We start from the raw sequence: 16329 nt of genomic DNA, 5'->3' as shown, positions 1-16329 counted from the left end.
CCTAGGGCTGTAAATGAACCAAGCGTTCGTGAACAAGCTTGGTGTTCGTCTTGGTAAGAGCTTGTTTATGTTCGTTCACTATACATAAGATTAATTAAACAAACAACCTTGAACAATTCATTAAGCTAAACAAACAAACTTGAACACATATGTGTTCAGCTTGTTAACGTTCGTGAACAATGTTTGTGAACAATGTTCATAAACCATATTAATTAATAAAACTCTTTTCAATATTCTAAATAAATAATAAAAAAAAAAAAAATTTAAATTATCAATCTTAATAACCAATCAAACAATTAAAAGTTTTAAACAATCAAACAAGTTTGAATTGAGAGTTTGATAACATCTAAACGAATCAAGCTCAAACCAAGCTCAAGCCAAGCTCGAACCAAGCTCAAGCCAAACTTGAATTGAGAGCTTGATAACATCTAAACGAACCAAGCTCAAGCCAAGCTTCAAACAAGCTCAGGCTCATAAAAAATAAACCAAGCCAAGCTTGAACACTCATTTCAAAAGCTTGGTTCATTTTAAGCTCGGTTCGGCTCGGCTCGGTTATCTTATCAAACAAACTTGAACACCTCAAAGCTCGACTCGGCTTGCCTTGTTTACAACCCTATTAACCCCCATAATTTCTTCCCCTTTGATCACATAAAAAGAGATAAGCTTAACGAAAACATACAGAGAAAAAAATTTGAAAACTTTTCTAGGGGTTGTTCAAAAATTATTTTACAAATAAAATAAGTTTTAAGAATTAAACCTCATATTTGTAAAAAATAATTTGATTTTTTTTTTTGAAAAATCGTGAATTTTTTTGTCAATGTCAAGTAGAACCAATCTGAGCATAGAAAAATTTTCCATGAAAAACACTATTTTTCTTCTATCAAAAATGAATATTTTTATACGTTAATAGTTATTTTTGAAAATAAATTAATAAAAATAGATTTCTACGGCAAAACAACTTGCAAATTTTTTTTGACTATGTAAGATATAACAGATACTCACCAAAAAAATTAGTTTTGTCAAGATTTATCTTTGAAAAAATTTTAAATTTAAAAATTCAATTTTCGTTAAAAAATCCATAAAAAATTATTTATTGGCCAAGTAATTTTTAAAATTTTTGTCTAGGTTTAAATATAATCAATCTGACTATAAAAAATTTCACGAGAAAATAAATTTACTTTGCATGACAACAATATTTTCTTTATAGAAATAAGTATTTTTGAAATTAAATATTTAAAAATTATTTTTGATTCCAAAAAAAATCTTGCTAATTTTTATGAACAGTCAAAATATAACAGTCATTTGCCTAAAAATCAGATTTTTGAAAATTATTCTCCGAAAAAATTTTAATTTTAAAATTTCATTTTTGGGTTAAAATTTTTTAGAAAATTATTAACCGGTCAAAAAAATTTGAAAATATTTTTGCTAATATATAACATTTTTGATTATCACATAAAATTTAAACTTATGGAAAATCGTAGAGAAAGTATTCAAAAAACATTTTTCAATAATGTTAACAATTAAAGTAAATTAATTTCTGACATGCAAATCAAAGAAAAATTAATAGGCTAAACATGATTTTGGAATTCAATATAGATTTTTGCCTATTGGATTTATCAAGAATTTTCTAGGTATGTCATTTTTTTGATATTTTTACAATTTGATCCCTATGATTTTTAACATACTAATTAAGTCCACCATTATATCTAACATTTGAAATTCTTAAAACATTTGAATTTGAGCATGCAAAATTCTTTTTGATCATTTCTACTTGATTTTTTAATTTTCCATTTTGAACTTTCAGTTTATCAAAATTTTCTTGTAGGCATGCATAATCTTTCTTTGCATTTATATATTTGGTTCTAGTTTTACATAATGACCTGTTTAGCATTTTAATGGATTCATACAATTGGTCGAAAGGTAAGAGATGTACCTCACTTATTGTGTTGGACTCATAGGTGGATGCTCCGCCTTTGTCGTTGTTTTCTTCCGAGGTGGTTTCGTCGTCTTCTCGGTGACTAGCCATTAGTGCTAGTCCGGCGTGTTGTTCTGTCTTGGACTCAGATAACGACAACTTGCTCCACGTTGCTTGTAGATTCTTTTGTTTTGACCTTCTTGACCCTTTCCCTTTTTCTTTTTTTTTTTGTTTTTTAGTTTTGGACAGTTGTCTTTGATGTGCCCTTTATCGCAGTTGTAGCACCTTATTTTTCTTCTGCTCCATAGATGCTTCTTGGCATGTGTCTTATCAAAATTGTTAGATTTAAAAAACGTTTTAAATTTTCTTACTATGTAAGCCTCCTGATCCTTGTTAAGGGATGACTCTGAATCCGGTTCGACCTTTTTTGCTTTTAAGACGATGTTGTTGTTTGACTTTTCTATGTCTTTATGACTTGCACGTTGAGATTCGTAAAGTACGAAAGTCGAAAATAAATTTTCTAACGTACTTACCTCGAGGTCCTTGGAGATATAGTAGAAGTCTACTATAGATGTCCATTTCGGAGTTCTCATAAATACATTTAAAGCATACCTTAATGAATTCCGATTCATTATCGTTTCTCTGAGGTTATTGAGTTCGATGATCAGTTCCTTGATCTTTGCATGCAGTTGAGCCACCTTTTCTCCTTCTTCCATCTGGAGGTTGATTAGTTGATTTCGGAGCAGGTCCCGTCTTGTCAGTTTAGCCTCCAAGGTCCCATCGTGCAGCTTTATGAACTTCTCCCAAAATTCTTTGGTTGAATTGTAGACGTCTATTCGGTTGACTTCTTGAGACAGTAATACGGTTAGTAGATGGAATTCTACTTTGCAGTCGGCTTGCTATTTTTTGTTCCATTGTAGCTCTTCTTTTCCTTCTCCGTTTTCATCCCTAGGTGCTTCAAAATCATACTTAATTATTAGAAGAATTTTAAAGTTAGTTTTGAAGAATACCTCCATACAATGCTTCCAAAGTGCGAACTTCCCCTCGAACTTTGATGGGTGAATGCTTGATACGACTATCGTCTTGTTGCTTTAGTCGGCGGTTAGTCCTTCTAAGGCTTTCGGGCTTTGATACCAATTGTTGGATCGAGTGGACCGGCTAGAGGGCGATGAATAGCTCTCAAATAAAAGTTAGAACCTTCTCTTGCTTCTGGCTTAGTAAGGACACACAATTAATTAAACAAACAAAATAAATAGTATGAAAGAAATAAGAGGCTTGAGTTTTTACTTGGTTACAACCTCGGTGGTTGTTAATCCAAGGTAGTTGAAAAACTTACTAAAAGATCTCCTTTGTGAAGGTGGAGTAGTTTCTTACAAAATTTGAAAGCTTAGAAACAAGTATTGAAAATGATTACAAGTTGTGTATCAAACTCCTAGCTCTAGGGAGTTATTTATAGCCCTCTAGACAAAAGTTACAATTGCTGACGTGGCATTAGAGGTGTCTTCAAAGATACTTAGGGCGCTTCCATGTTGATAAAATATTATCCTCGTCACAACGGCTGCCCAATGGCTGCCTAACCGCTACTGTTCATTGGAGGTGCCTCATATCAGCTAAAGGCGTCTCAGCTACTATTTATCCGAGGCGCCTCTAGTCCATCGGAGGCGCCTCTAGTCCTTTTTGCGGCAGAAGCTTAGTTGAACATCTGAGGCACCTCAAAACATTTGAGGTGCATCTAGCATTGCTCATCTGAATGGTCAATATCAGCATTAACCATTCTTTTCCTCGAGCTTGTTTGGCTGAAGTTTCGATTGTCCAGAGTTGAGCTTACCCGAACCCAACTCCCGCCTTCTCCTTGATTATTCCCCGGTTTCTCGTCCCTCAGACACTCCACACGTGTCATTCTCGCTCTACCGGTGTACTCTTCCGCAGCTCCTTGTCCCTCGGATGCATCGAGCTCGTTGACTCGTTTTCCGTGTCATTCTTCTCGCTCGTTGCATCTTCTATGCGACTTCTTGTGTTCCTAAGTTCTAGACACAAAGCATCAAGACCTAACTTAACTCGGTTGACCACATCAAAACTATTCCGAAATACTTATAAATAGTACCGAAATTGTATTGGCATGACATGATACAATATCAAAATCATATTATTCCGGCCATAAATCGAAACTTTGGCATGATTCAAAATTTTCAACTTTGGTGCCGTGCATTGCAAAGTTTATATGCCTTCAATTCTTAGTAGTCTTTAATCTTACAAATAAATAGTGACAATTTAAGAGGAGCATACTTAAACTTTCTCTCAAACATTCTATTTAATGTAACTCATGGGTGTTGAGGACTTAATATAATTATGAGGATCTATTTGTAAATAACACACAATACAAGGGCCTAAATATAATATTATAAATTATATATATGGATAGAAAGGACTACATATGGTCACTAGCCCTAGTCTTTCCCTATTTTATTTTGTTAGAGGGAGGTTCAACCTAAGGCATTGGCCCTCCGCTCCTGAGTCCTTGACTCTAACTCACCCTTATCAGGCAACATCTTTGTGTGTTGACACATTCTCATCTTCCTATGCTGCTTTCTGACTCCCATTCGCCAAAGGAGGAAGTGCCTCTGTTCGAGCAGGTGGTGCAGATCTATCGAGCTGGAGATGGGTCAAGCTATACAGGAGACCAATGAGAATGTTGTGCCAGAGGAGACTATAGCAACTCTGATAGAGGAGCAGATAGGGTCAACTAAGGGAGGTGATATGCACACAAATACCACAAATGAGGTTTGTAACACACGAAAGCAAGATAGTGGACCTTTGACAAGGGTGCAGACAAGGTCTCGGTCAACAATGAAACAGATATTTGAAACAATTGGCACACACTACAAATCATAGATTTCAGACACTAGAAAGCAGAAATCAGTGGAATCGGATGTGCCAAAGATCCAAAGCATCCAAAAGATGATAGGAAGTGTTGCAAGCAGCAAAATAAACAAACATGAATCTATATGCACTCATGTAGGCCAGAGTAAATTTGGAGTAGACACACAAGTTGGCACGATGGTAGCAAACTAGTCTCATAAGCAAGAAGGGTTATGGAGGATTAAGGAGAGGAAGATTGGCTGTGGACGACACAGATCGTCATCTACACAATGAAGATAGGAGCATGGAAGATCCAGCCCTGAAGTAGAAGAGGGTGGAGCATCTCCTTCAGAAGCATGGGTTGGGTGTTTTAGGATTGTTGTAAACCAAGTTAACTGATGATGCGTACCAACGGCTGCATAGACACAAATTTCAACACCTACAATTTGAACACAACACTTTGGGGATGTCAAGAAGTAGGATACTGATCATTTGGGACTAGCAAAAGGTTAATTTGGAGGTCTTGGAGTGTCACGGGTAGTTTGTGCATTTCAAAGTAACCTGAAAAATATCACACTTATCTATTTTGGTTACTTTGGTGTATGGAAGGTTCAACATAGTTGGTAGAAGACCCTTAAGGAGGCACTATAGAGGATAGTGATGGCACAAGTGAGTTGTGGTTGATCCTTGGAGATTTTAACAGCTTGTTATGTCTTACATAGAATACAAACAGGATGGTTGAAATGGAGGAGAACGTTGGATGCTTTATATAATCGTAAAGTACCTCTAAAACTTAAAGGGAAGTTTTATAAAATGACGGTTAGACCTGCTATGTTAGATTTGAGCACATGAGCATAAAGTGAAAGTTGCAGAGTTGAGGATATTAAGGTGGATGTGTGGACATACGAAGATGGACAGAATAAGAAATAAGAGCATTAGAAAGAAAGTCAGAGTTGTATCCATTGAGGAAAAACTATGAGAGACATGTTTAAGATCATACGAACATGTACTTAGACGACCAATAAATGCTTTAGCTAGGTGATGTGAAACTATAACAAATACACACATCAAACGAGGAAGAGGAAGACCAAAAAAGACTTGGTTAGTAACAATAAAACAAGATAAATTTTATTTAAATATAGATGATATAGTATGGGATAGAGTCTAATAGCTTAAAAGAATCCATATAGCCGACCTACCTAGTGGGATAAAGTTCGGTTGTTGTTGTTGTCTCCTGCTGATAAACAAGGGGGTTGGGTTGCCTATTACTGGTTATGATATTATTGATTTCCAGAGACTTGTCACATATGTTACAATGGAAGATCTATCCGCAGTTGGTTGTTAGTATACACATAGACAATTGGGAGCATATGCTGCAAATTAGATAGAGCTCTGATCAATAAGAACTAATTGGAACATAATATCAAATTTTTTGTTGATTTCCAGCCACCAAGCTGCTTATCAGATCATTCACCTTCATAGTCTCAGTTCTGATGGATCCGCAACATATCAAGAAGTCGATTAAGTTTTACAATATGTGGGCAAGCCATAACAACTTTTTACAGCTTGTGGAGGAAAGCTAGAACATGGCAAGGTCAGAGTTGGCACAATCTGGCGTAGCACAGTTCTGCCTGAAACAAAATCTAAATTGCTTCAAGGCCAGATTGAAAGAGCTAATGACATTGCATTCACATCACATAACTGAGAGAGCTAATCAGGCTAAACAGAAGTTGGAAGAAGCAGAACTTGAGGGGCTAACATGGGTGCATGGGAGCTGATTACAAGCAACTATATCACCAAGCTACAAACTAGCTGAAGTTGAGTTCTCCTTTTATTCACAGCGTGCCAAGTCACAATACTTGAAGGGGACTGACATGAATACCTGGTTAAGTAAAACAACAAAAGAAATGTTTTGAGGAAGTGGTGACAGAATTTGTAGGACACTTTCAGGCTTTGCTTGGCACAGCTTCTCCCAAAGCAGATTTTAAATGTCATTTATTTTGACAAGTCAACTAGCCAAAAATATTAGAAAAAGAAGAAGAATTTGCAAATGATCTCTATTGACTTGAAAAAGTTTTGACAGAATCCATACACAGTAATTGTGGTGGATTTTAGAGCAAAACAAAATACCTAGATATTCAACTGATGTGATAATGGACAACTATATAAATATAAGAGTTAAGATCTACCAAGAGTAATAGATGTTTTTACATTAGAGAATAATATGGATTTTATTCAATGTTCCATTAAAACACTGAGAGGGTTAATATGATATATTGGTTCTAGAAGTAAGCCAACTTTTCAATTAGCACATAGGAGGTTTGCAAAACCGTAGTCCTCACTTCATGAGTACTAAGTTTGATACAAATTTATACTTTGGGAAATGTTGGTTTATTGCTAAGTTCTTGTCTTTTTTTTAAACATTAATGTTAGATGAATTTATGAGTCCAATTCGAGATAAACCACCTCAGTATCAATCAGCTACATGTGATATTAAGCCAATTAATGATAGTGTAAACATAGTAAATTTGAAGTTTAGATTGTAGAGAGAAGCTTCACATACTAAAGGTATGAAGTATAACTAAAAATGAATATACAAAATGTAAGTTCAACAATAAAAAAAACAAAAGTTAAGATAAATAAACAAAAATCTTATAAGAGTTATCTTGAAACTATTATTAACAAGAAGGAGATATTGATAAAAATATGGGATAAATGATTAATGATTTAATTTTGTGGAGCTTTTGGAACATCCCTCCCAGAATTGGACTGATGCACCTTTCATGCAAGTGATGCAACAGCTAGAGTTCCAAGACAACACAAAGCATAACACACTTAAAGACAATCACAACTACCAACACCATGCAAATTCAACTTCTAACACACCTTGCAAAAATACAACTACCAACACACACCATGCAAAAATACAACTACCAACACACCATACTTAAGACTCTTTTGACTACATGGTTAATTGAAACATTAAAGTAAATAGTGGGTTGGTCAAAAACTAGGTTTTGGGCTTTGAGTACTTTGTGAATCATTAACCCAAAATTTGATTCCATTGGGCTCTTGTTGGCTGAATTCTCATTAGGTTTGGACGACCCAAGTGCATCAACATCCAAATTCACAATTACTTTTCTCCATATAAAACAGATACATAGTTCTGTAATATAATGTCTTTTTACTGCATGCAGTGAATAATTTTCCTGAAATTGTAATTGCTGAAGAAGCGGAGTGGAAACAATGCATCCACAGTTCAAATGCTGTTGTTAACTTAGCTGGACTACCCATAAGTACAAGATGGTCGCCTGAGGTTGGTTTATTTTTGTATCTTATACTTTTAATTTCCTATTCCATTATACAAGATGAATATCTCATCTCTTTCACATATCCCATTTTTCAAAGACAACATCTATATAAAATAACAAGTCAAAGTTAGTACATAAATTTGTATGGGATTATTCTTCATCATTTTTTTGACATTGTATCGCATAATGCTTTATTCTGTGAATGTTGCAAAGAATGTCATTTGTCTACTGAAAGTGGTTTGTTTGGGGGAAACAAAGAAGGTTTACAACGTAGTGGATTTTTAACTGATGCATCAGTGCATTTTTTTAACATAATGCACAAAGACTATTGATTGATACTCAAGGAAGATCTTTCATGTTGAAGACTAGTTTGTAATATTGTAAATATAGGTCTTATTTGTAAAATTGCAATTATAATTGATATAGGTAGATGGGGCTACATAGGAAAACAAACCCAAAACTTTCATTATACATAGAAACGAAGATGTTGTTACTTGATTCTCTACGTCTCCTATGGTCACCAGAATCTATGTGCAGATCTCTATGCTGGAATTTCTCTGTTTTCAAGTTCCTATATAGGTAATTTAAACTGCTCCCCCTTGTCTTGATTCCTATTCTTCAAATATATGAGCATGCCATGGGAGCCTTTTCCTGTAAACTAGGAGACCAACTCTGACTTCAATTCTTTATGGCTGTGGGCTGTATTGTTCAGAATGGGTATCAATATTTAGATCAGATTTTTTCATGTTGGTGCCGTTTCCTATGAGCTAGGAAGAGAACTGCCACTTTAATTCTTTGTGGATGTGGGCTTCGTTGTTGTCAAAATGAGTATCAATATTAGGATCAGATTGTTAAAAAAGATATATAAGTATCAACTGCATTACATAGTAAATTGGTAGACCTGATGAAATTGAAATCATTAGGAAAAAGAAAAAAAGTGAAAATTAATTAATTTGGTATAGAAGTTAAAAAATGACATAAGGATAAATTGTCTCATGAAATAACATAGTAACATAATGTAAATAATGAATAACAGATTTAATTAATTAGAGATAGACATATTATTAGTGACTTTATATTATTGGTATTTTCAGGTTAACAATTTTATGTTATTGTTGTTATTATATAACAAAATAATTGTTAAGAACTAATTTATAAATAATTGTATTAAGGGTGTATTTGTAATATCTTCATTATATATATATATATGTTATTAACCAATGAAGATATTACAAACACACACCCTTATATCAAAGTTACCTAGGGTTGAATGATGGATTAATCCCTTTACATTCAAAGCCACTAATGCCACTCTATGTGGAACTTTCTCCCAATTGACCATTGACCTTTATGGTACTCTCCTCTATGTGACACTGTCACCGCATGTCTTCTCCTTTAATCTTCTTTATGTGATGTCATTCCACTCAATTTATCTTGCCAGCCACGTCTCCATGTCTAGATGACAAGCATTTTCTTCCGGTAGTCTATGTTGTTTTGGTGGCCCCCTCACCTGATTGTCGTTTCATTACTTACAACATTGGGATATCATCTATAATGCGTTGTTTCTCCTCTTTAGTTTTATCAATAGCATCACTATGGTGATAGCGAGTCTTTGTTGGTAGCTCACTTTGCTAGAGACCAGCCTTGCTACTAGAATCACTTTTTCAATTGTCATTCCTCTTTGCTTGCTTCTCATCGGATTCATCAGTAGTAGCTCTAGGCTCAGGCTTATATACAGTTGCCAATTAATCCCTGGCCTAGAAAGTGAGTCGAGTTCAGTAGGGCTATTATCCAATCAGATCTCAACCCTAGTTTGAGTTATTGTCCAGTCTTGATTCAGTCAAAAAAGGGGTAATGTCACACTCTTCCAGATTTCCAACACCACCTATTGTATCCTCCCCTAACCTTTATTGGTCTATGATGACAACCCCAAAATGAACAGGAAGAACTATCCGTCATGGGCTGTGAGTGTTTGTGTAGGATTCATAAGCCTTATAGGACTAGCTCACAATTCGAGCTGTCAATATTCCTGAGTCTGCCAGGGCCTTATAGGATCAGATTGATGCTCTTCTACTTGCTCTTCTTTGGTATCCATTGATCTTAGAATTATAAGTACCTTTTGTTGTTTTTTCCCATGTTATAAGTCTTAGACACAAGTTAGGGATTTCTACAAGGGCAACATCTCTCGGTCCAATGACATAAAATAGTCTCTTCCAATTACATTAATGGAGATATCCACTCACACCAATCCTTTCCAACCAACCTCCAATCCAGACACGACAATCACCTGACCTGCCAGCCGCTGCACCTCTTACAGATTTAAAGGTGAATTCATGTCCTAGACCACTTGGCTTCAATCCCTATTTCTATGACCATGTAGTCGAGGGACTTTCCACATCTGTCCCGAATGTACACTTATCCCTAAATGTACACTTGCTCGGGTTTAACTTTAAGCCGTATTTTCTGTCCATCTTGAAGGTCTCCTACAAGTTGAGGTTGGCAGCTTGAACTATCATCCACGTACACTCCAATGTTCTACCGATCTGGTGGCCAAAGATCGTGTCCATAAACTTTTGGTAAGTTGCTATTGTATTCCTTGAATTCTTCAGTCCGTAGGACATGACGACTTGACAGAAGGTCTCATCCAAGGTGATGAAACTTGTTCTAATAAGCTTTTACCAAGGGAATTTGTGGTGATATCCCTAATATACATCCATCATACAAATGAGCTTGTGGCTGTCGTTGAATCTCCGAGCGGCTAGCAGTTCTTAAGGAAGGCCTTGTTGAGGTTGTGAAAGTCCACACATATGCTTCACTTACTTGAGGCTTTAGGCACTAGCATGGCATTGGAAAGCTGGTCGTGAACTAGACTTCCTTAATGTGCCCAACTCCTAACTTTTCTACTCCAATACAAATTACCTTATACTTCTTGGGGTTGCATAAGATTGACGTAGTGTTGCATGACTCGAGGGAAAATCCTGCCAAGTTGCGAGGTGACCAAGAAAACACATTCTCATTTCTAGTGAGGCAAGTTGTTAATTCTTCTTCTGGTCAAGGCTCAGGTCTACAATGATTTTGGTGATCTTTTTTAGACATCCTAGAATGACCTAACTAGATCATGCTTCTCGTTCATTGTTGGGGCCAATTCTTATAGGATGTGTGCCACTTGATCTCTGCGCTCCTCTTAGACCTTTCAGGCTCACCAGCTGTATGGGCCTCTTTAGGGTGCCCACATTATCTCAATGTAGCACTTCTTGGTGGTTTGTTGATCTCCTCAGACTCGCCGACTCTAACTCTTCTTGAAATTTGATCTTCTGGTGATAGGGTGAGGCCACCACTTTGAACACGGTGAGCACAGGATGCCCCTGAATGTAGGCTGAGGAGACATCCACAATAGTAAAGGAAACCATCCTGGTTCTCTTCTTAGGCTCCTCCTCGAGTTAAAGTGGCAAGCTGACTTAAGGTTTAAAATTTCAAGCCGTGCTAAAGTTTCGATTTATGATCGAAATGATATGGTTTTGGTTCCATATGATGCCTTATTGATACGATTTTGATACTTTTTTAAATATACAACATATTAATTAAAAATAATTTAATAATATTAAATTGTTATAGATGTCTACTATCGGGTTATATTTGAGATGTTGAATGTTGAGCTTAAGTTTTGATATTATCTCATGAGATGTTTGATGTTTATTGAATCTTTTGCAACAATTGTTGAATGTATAAATTTAAAATCTATATTTTTATTATTCTTGCACATAATTAAATAGTCTCAATTACAATTTTATTTTAGAGATATAAGTCTAAGAACTTGCATTTACAATGATAACGAACATTGATCTTCAATTTCAAGTTTTATTTTAAAGGTATCAAGTCTAAGAACTGCATTTTTAATGTTAATAAAGATTGATCTTCAATTTCAAGTTTTATTGTAGAGGTATTAAGTTTGACACCTTGCATTTATAATGGTCATGAAGATTGATCTTCGATTTCGACATCTTTAGATATATTGTGATGATTTTAAGAATTGAGTATGTTATATTTATTTGAAAACTTCAAATTATTCATGAATTAATGTTAATTTTATATTTTGAGAATATGTAAAAATATTAGCTAAATTATCTATTGATAAATGGATGATGACTTATATATATATATATATATATATATATATAGTCTACAACTTTAATTCTCGATTTATATTGACCTCACAAAATTAGAATATACAAAATCTTTTAAATACTAAATTAATCTTATTTTAAAATTATATATATATAGATGTGGTGATCAAGATCAAGTAGGTTTAAGTTTAATTTAATTTAATATATTTTGATCAGTTTAAAATTAAACTAAATTTATATATAAAATAATTTAGTTCAATAGTAATAACATTTAAGAATTATATTATATTTCATTTTCTTTGCTATCTTTCCTAGCAATCGGTAAAGAGGTATTTTTCCTTTATCCTTAAAGAGTTTTTTTTTTCTTTTTAGTATGTGTTTATCCATGTAAATAGTTGAAGAGGGAAAGAAATTAATGTAGGAAAAGGAACTCCACCTTTTAAAAGGATATTTTTTTTCATATGTTTAAGGAGGAAAAGGAAAAGAAATTAATTGAGAGGGAAAGGAATTATTGGCTTAAAAAAATAAAAAAGGAAAAGGAATTAACAATTTTAAAAAATAAAGAAAAAAATCAAAATGGGAAAAAAAAGAAAGTGACCTATGCCTTATCACTGCAAGACCTTGCGACAGTCAGTGAGACCTTGTGGGGCCTTCGGGAGGCTGCGACGACTTCACGCAAAGCCTCGCTGCCTTGTGGAGGCCTCGTGCAGCTTCACACGAGGCCTCATTGTCTCATGGAGACCTCATGGCTAGGTGAGGTTCATGTTGGCTTCTGTGAGGCAACGAGACCTCTTGGCGGCCTCGCACAGGCTTGGGGTCTCGCGTGGGTGTGGGGCCTCTTGCTGCCATAGGCCTTCTCACCGCCGCAGGCCTTGCATGATTGTTGGACTCATAGTGGCCTTGCATGAGGTAGCGAAGCCTCCCCGAGACGCCTTGCAACTCCGCCTAGTGCTCGTGTCGGTCGATGGGCGGAATGATAAATTCTGCTCATGCCAAGCTTTTAGGTTCTAGAGACCGTAGTGAACTTGGAATAATTCAATCATGCCTACCATTGGAGCATTTTCCATTACATCTAGAATTTCCATATATTATATTAAAATAATGAAGAGGTTTGAATACTTAATTAATTAAGATCTAATAAGTTGAGTGATACTGCAAACGTCTAAGAAAAAACATGTTCCGGATTGTGCAAGATTAAACTTCAAAAGACATCAAATGGTTTATTTATTACATGAATAGTTATGCTCTACTTTTGCTAGTTCTCCATGCTTAGTTCCTCTTTCATTGCAGGTATTTGCAAGTTCATTAGACAACTCAAAACTTATGTGCTCTTCAACGTGTTTCATAAATTTCTCGTTGGACAATCTGTAGAAGATTTTGGGGAATTAGCCGAATTGAAATTACATTAAATTTAAATTCAACTTATTTGTCGAGATGAACTGAGTAGATAATTTCAAGCTACCAACGGGGTTTGGTTTCTGCCAAGTGATGAGTACATACTGTAGAGTGACTGTGTGCAGAGCAGATGAGTGCAAAGCTGCCGAGTGCAGAGTCGCTGAGTGCAGAGCAACTGAGTGCAGAGCGCTTGAGTACAGAGTCGTCGAGTGCAGAGCAGCTTAGTGTAGAGTGACTAAGTGCAGGGCGGATTAGTACAAAGTCACTGAGTGCAGAGTGAGTGCAGAGCGGCTGAGTGCAGAGTGACCGAGTGCAGAGTGGCCGAGTGCAGAGGTAGAGCGGCCGAGCAGCCTAAGGGAGAGCGGCCTAAAGGCAGAGTGACAGAGCAGCCTAGGGCAGAGCAGCCTAGAGGCAGAGTAGCCTAGAGGCAGAGCGGCCTAAAGGCAGAGCGGACTGAGCGGCAAAGCGGACCGAGATCTGCAATGAACGCAGTTTCCTTGAAATAGATTCGTCCCACTTCTAGTTGTGCTTCGAGGTTTTCTTGTGTCGTCTGTTTCCTAAGATACAATTATTAACCGTGATGCACACCAAGCACTGGTCACAGTGAACTGAGAGGTACCTGATTGTTATCACAGATACATCGCTGAGCAGGAGATGCACGACGGAAAAGAGATTAGGTGGAGAGCTTCAGCTTTTCTTTTTGTGTGTTCTCTGCTCAAGACCATGGTATCTCTTTATGTAGGAGCACCATTCCTCATCTGCATTGAATGCCGAGTAATGATCATTCAATACCCAATAATTAATGATAATCGTTGGCCATCAATGGTCGACCATTATTATTCGGGAGGTTACAAAATCACCATTAACAATGGTTAATGCTTCTGTTACCTTCCTGAGCGGTAAATAAAAAGAATGCATGTGACAAAATGTTGGTTGTTTCACTTGGACAAATTTTACCCCGACCGGTACGACTTTCGGCGTGCGTAGGTCATGCTCGCACATGAGTCAACTTGGTTCAGTGCAATCCGGATCCTGGATTTGCATACCCCAGCGCACCCACACACGAGAAAGAGCTTTCCTAGGTCCATTAGTGAGTTTTGGTTAAAATCTATTGATCAACCTAGAGATATCAGATTGCAACCATTTCAGGTTCTGTGGATTTCTGAGGCTGCAAGGAGTTCAATGATATCGTCCATTGCATATTTTGTCTTTTCTGGAGGTGTTAAAATTTTATCAAAAAATAGCTAAACTATAAAACATAAATATCAAGCCTACGGAGAAGCCGAAATATGCAATGGACGACACGTTTGGACTCCTTATAGCCTCAGAAATCCACAGGACTTGAAATGAGTCAAATTGGTCTTTAGGTCGATCAATGATTTTTGATCAAATTAAACCTACTGATGGACCTAGACAAATCTGATTGGACTCATTTAAGGTCTTGTGGATTTCTGAGGCTGCAAGGAGTCCAACAGTGTCGTCCATTGCTATTTTGGCTTCTTTAGAGGTGTTAAAATTTGATCGGAAGAATCAGCTAAACCCTGATCGCCATGGGTCTGATATGAATGTGTTTATGATTTAGCTAATTTTTTTGATAAAATTTTAACACCTCCGAAAAAGTTAAAATATACAATAGACGACACCGTTGGACTTCTTACAGGAAATACATAAGACTTAAAATGGTTGCAATATGAGGCTTAGGTCGATCAGTGAGTTTTGACCAAAATCCATTAATAGACTTAAACAGATCCGATTGAACTCATTTCAAGTTCTATGGATTTATGAGACTGCAAGGAGTCCAACAGTGCCGTCCATTGTATATTTTATTTTCTCCGGAGGTGTTAAAATGTTTTTGAAAAAATCAGCTAAACCTAACCCCCGTGGGCCTGATATGAATCATATCAGGCTCATGTTGGGATTCATATCAGGCCCATGTTGGGCTTGATATGGAAAATTATGAAACCCGCGTTGGGCCTGATATTTTTCCATACATATCAGGTTCACGTTGGATCCGATATGAAAAAATATCAGGTCCAACGTGGGCTTGACATGAATGGATTTATACTTTAGCTAATTTTTTCGATAAAATTTTAACACTTCCAGAGAAGTTAAAATATGTAATGGATGACACCGTTGAACTCCTTGCAATCTCAAAAATCTATAGGATCTGAAATGGTTGTAATATGAGGTCTCTAAGTCAATCAGTGAGTTTTGGTCAAAATCCACTGATGGACACAAGTCCGATTGGACCCATTTCAGGTCTCGTGAATTTATGAGGCTGCAAGGAGTCAAGATGCCGTCCATTGCATATTTCGACTTATCCGAAGGTGTTAAAATATTATTGAAAAAATTAGCTAAATCCTAACCCTGTGGGCCCAATACAAAAAATATTAAGCCCACTTTGGGCTTGATATGGAAAAATATCAGGCCTAACGTGCATGCATGTATGCATCCCAAAGAGAGAGAAAAGAGAATAGAGGTTGCATGCATATAAGAGAGGAAAGAGAAGAGAAATTATATTCATTGGAGAGAGGAAAGAGAAGAGAGCAAGGATTGAGGATTAAAATGGGAAAAGTAGTAAATTGAGTGTGTCCTTTGGTAAATATCAAAGTATAATCCGTCTTTTGTTCAATTCACAAACTTGAATGCGCCCTTTGGTAAATTGCCGTAATCTTTATACTAAGGTTTTTACCATCACTATGAGAGGATTAACCTAACTAATTCA

At 36.2% G+C, this 16329-nt stretch overlaps 1 protein-coding gene across 1 annotated transcript in view; it reads left to right on the top strand.

Annotated features, from left to right (window-relative positions):
• LOC122005768 (epimerase family protein SDR39U1 homolog, chloroplastic-like) overlaps positions 1-16329 on the top strand; it is a 35062-nt gene that overhangs the window by 5351 nt on the left and 13382 nt on the right. Inside the window, exon 5 of the mRNA XM_042560963.1 lies at positions 7972-8090. Coding sequence (XP_042416897.1) covers positions 7972-8090 — 119 coding nt within the window. The remainder of the gene's footprint in view (positions 1-7971; positions 8091-16329) is intronic.

This window comes from Zingiber officinale, chromosome 7B (genome assembly GCF_018446385.1).
Source record: "Zingiber officinale cultivar Zhangliang chromosome 7B, Zo_v1.1, whole genome shotgun sequence".
In the NCBI taxonomy this organism is placed as follows: Eukaryota; Viridiplantae; Streptophyta; class Magnoliopsida; order Zingiberales; family Zingiberaceae; genus Zingiber; species Zingiber officinale.
The sequence above is the reverse complement of the archived record's forward strand: the minus strand, read 5'-3'. Positions and strand labels throughout refer to the sequence as shown.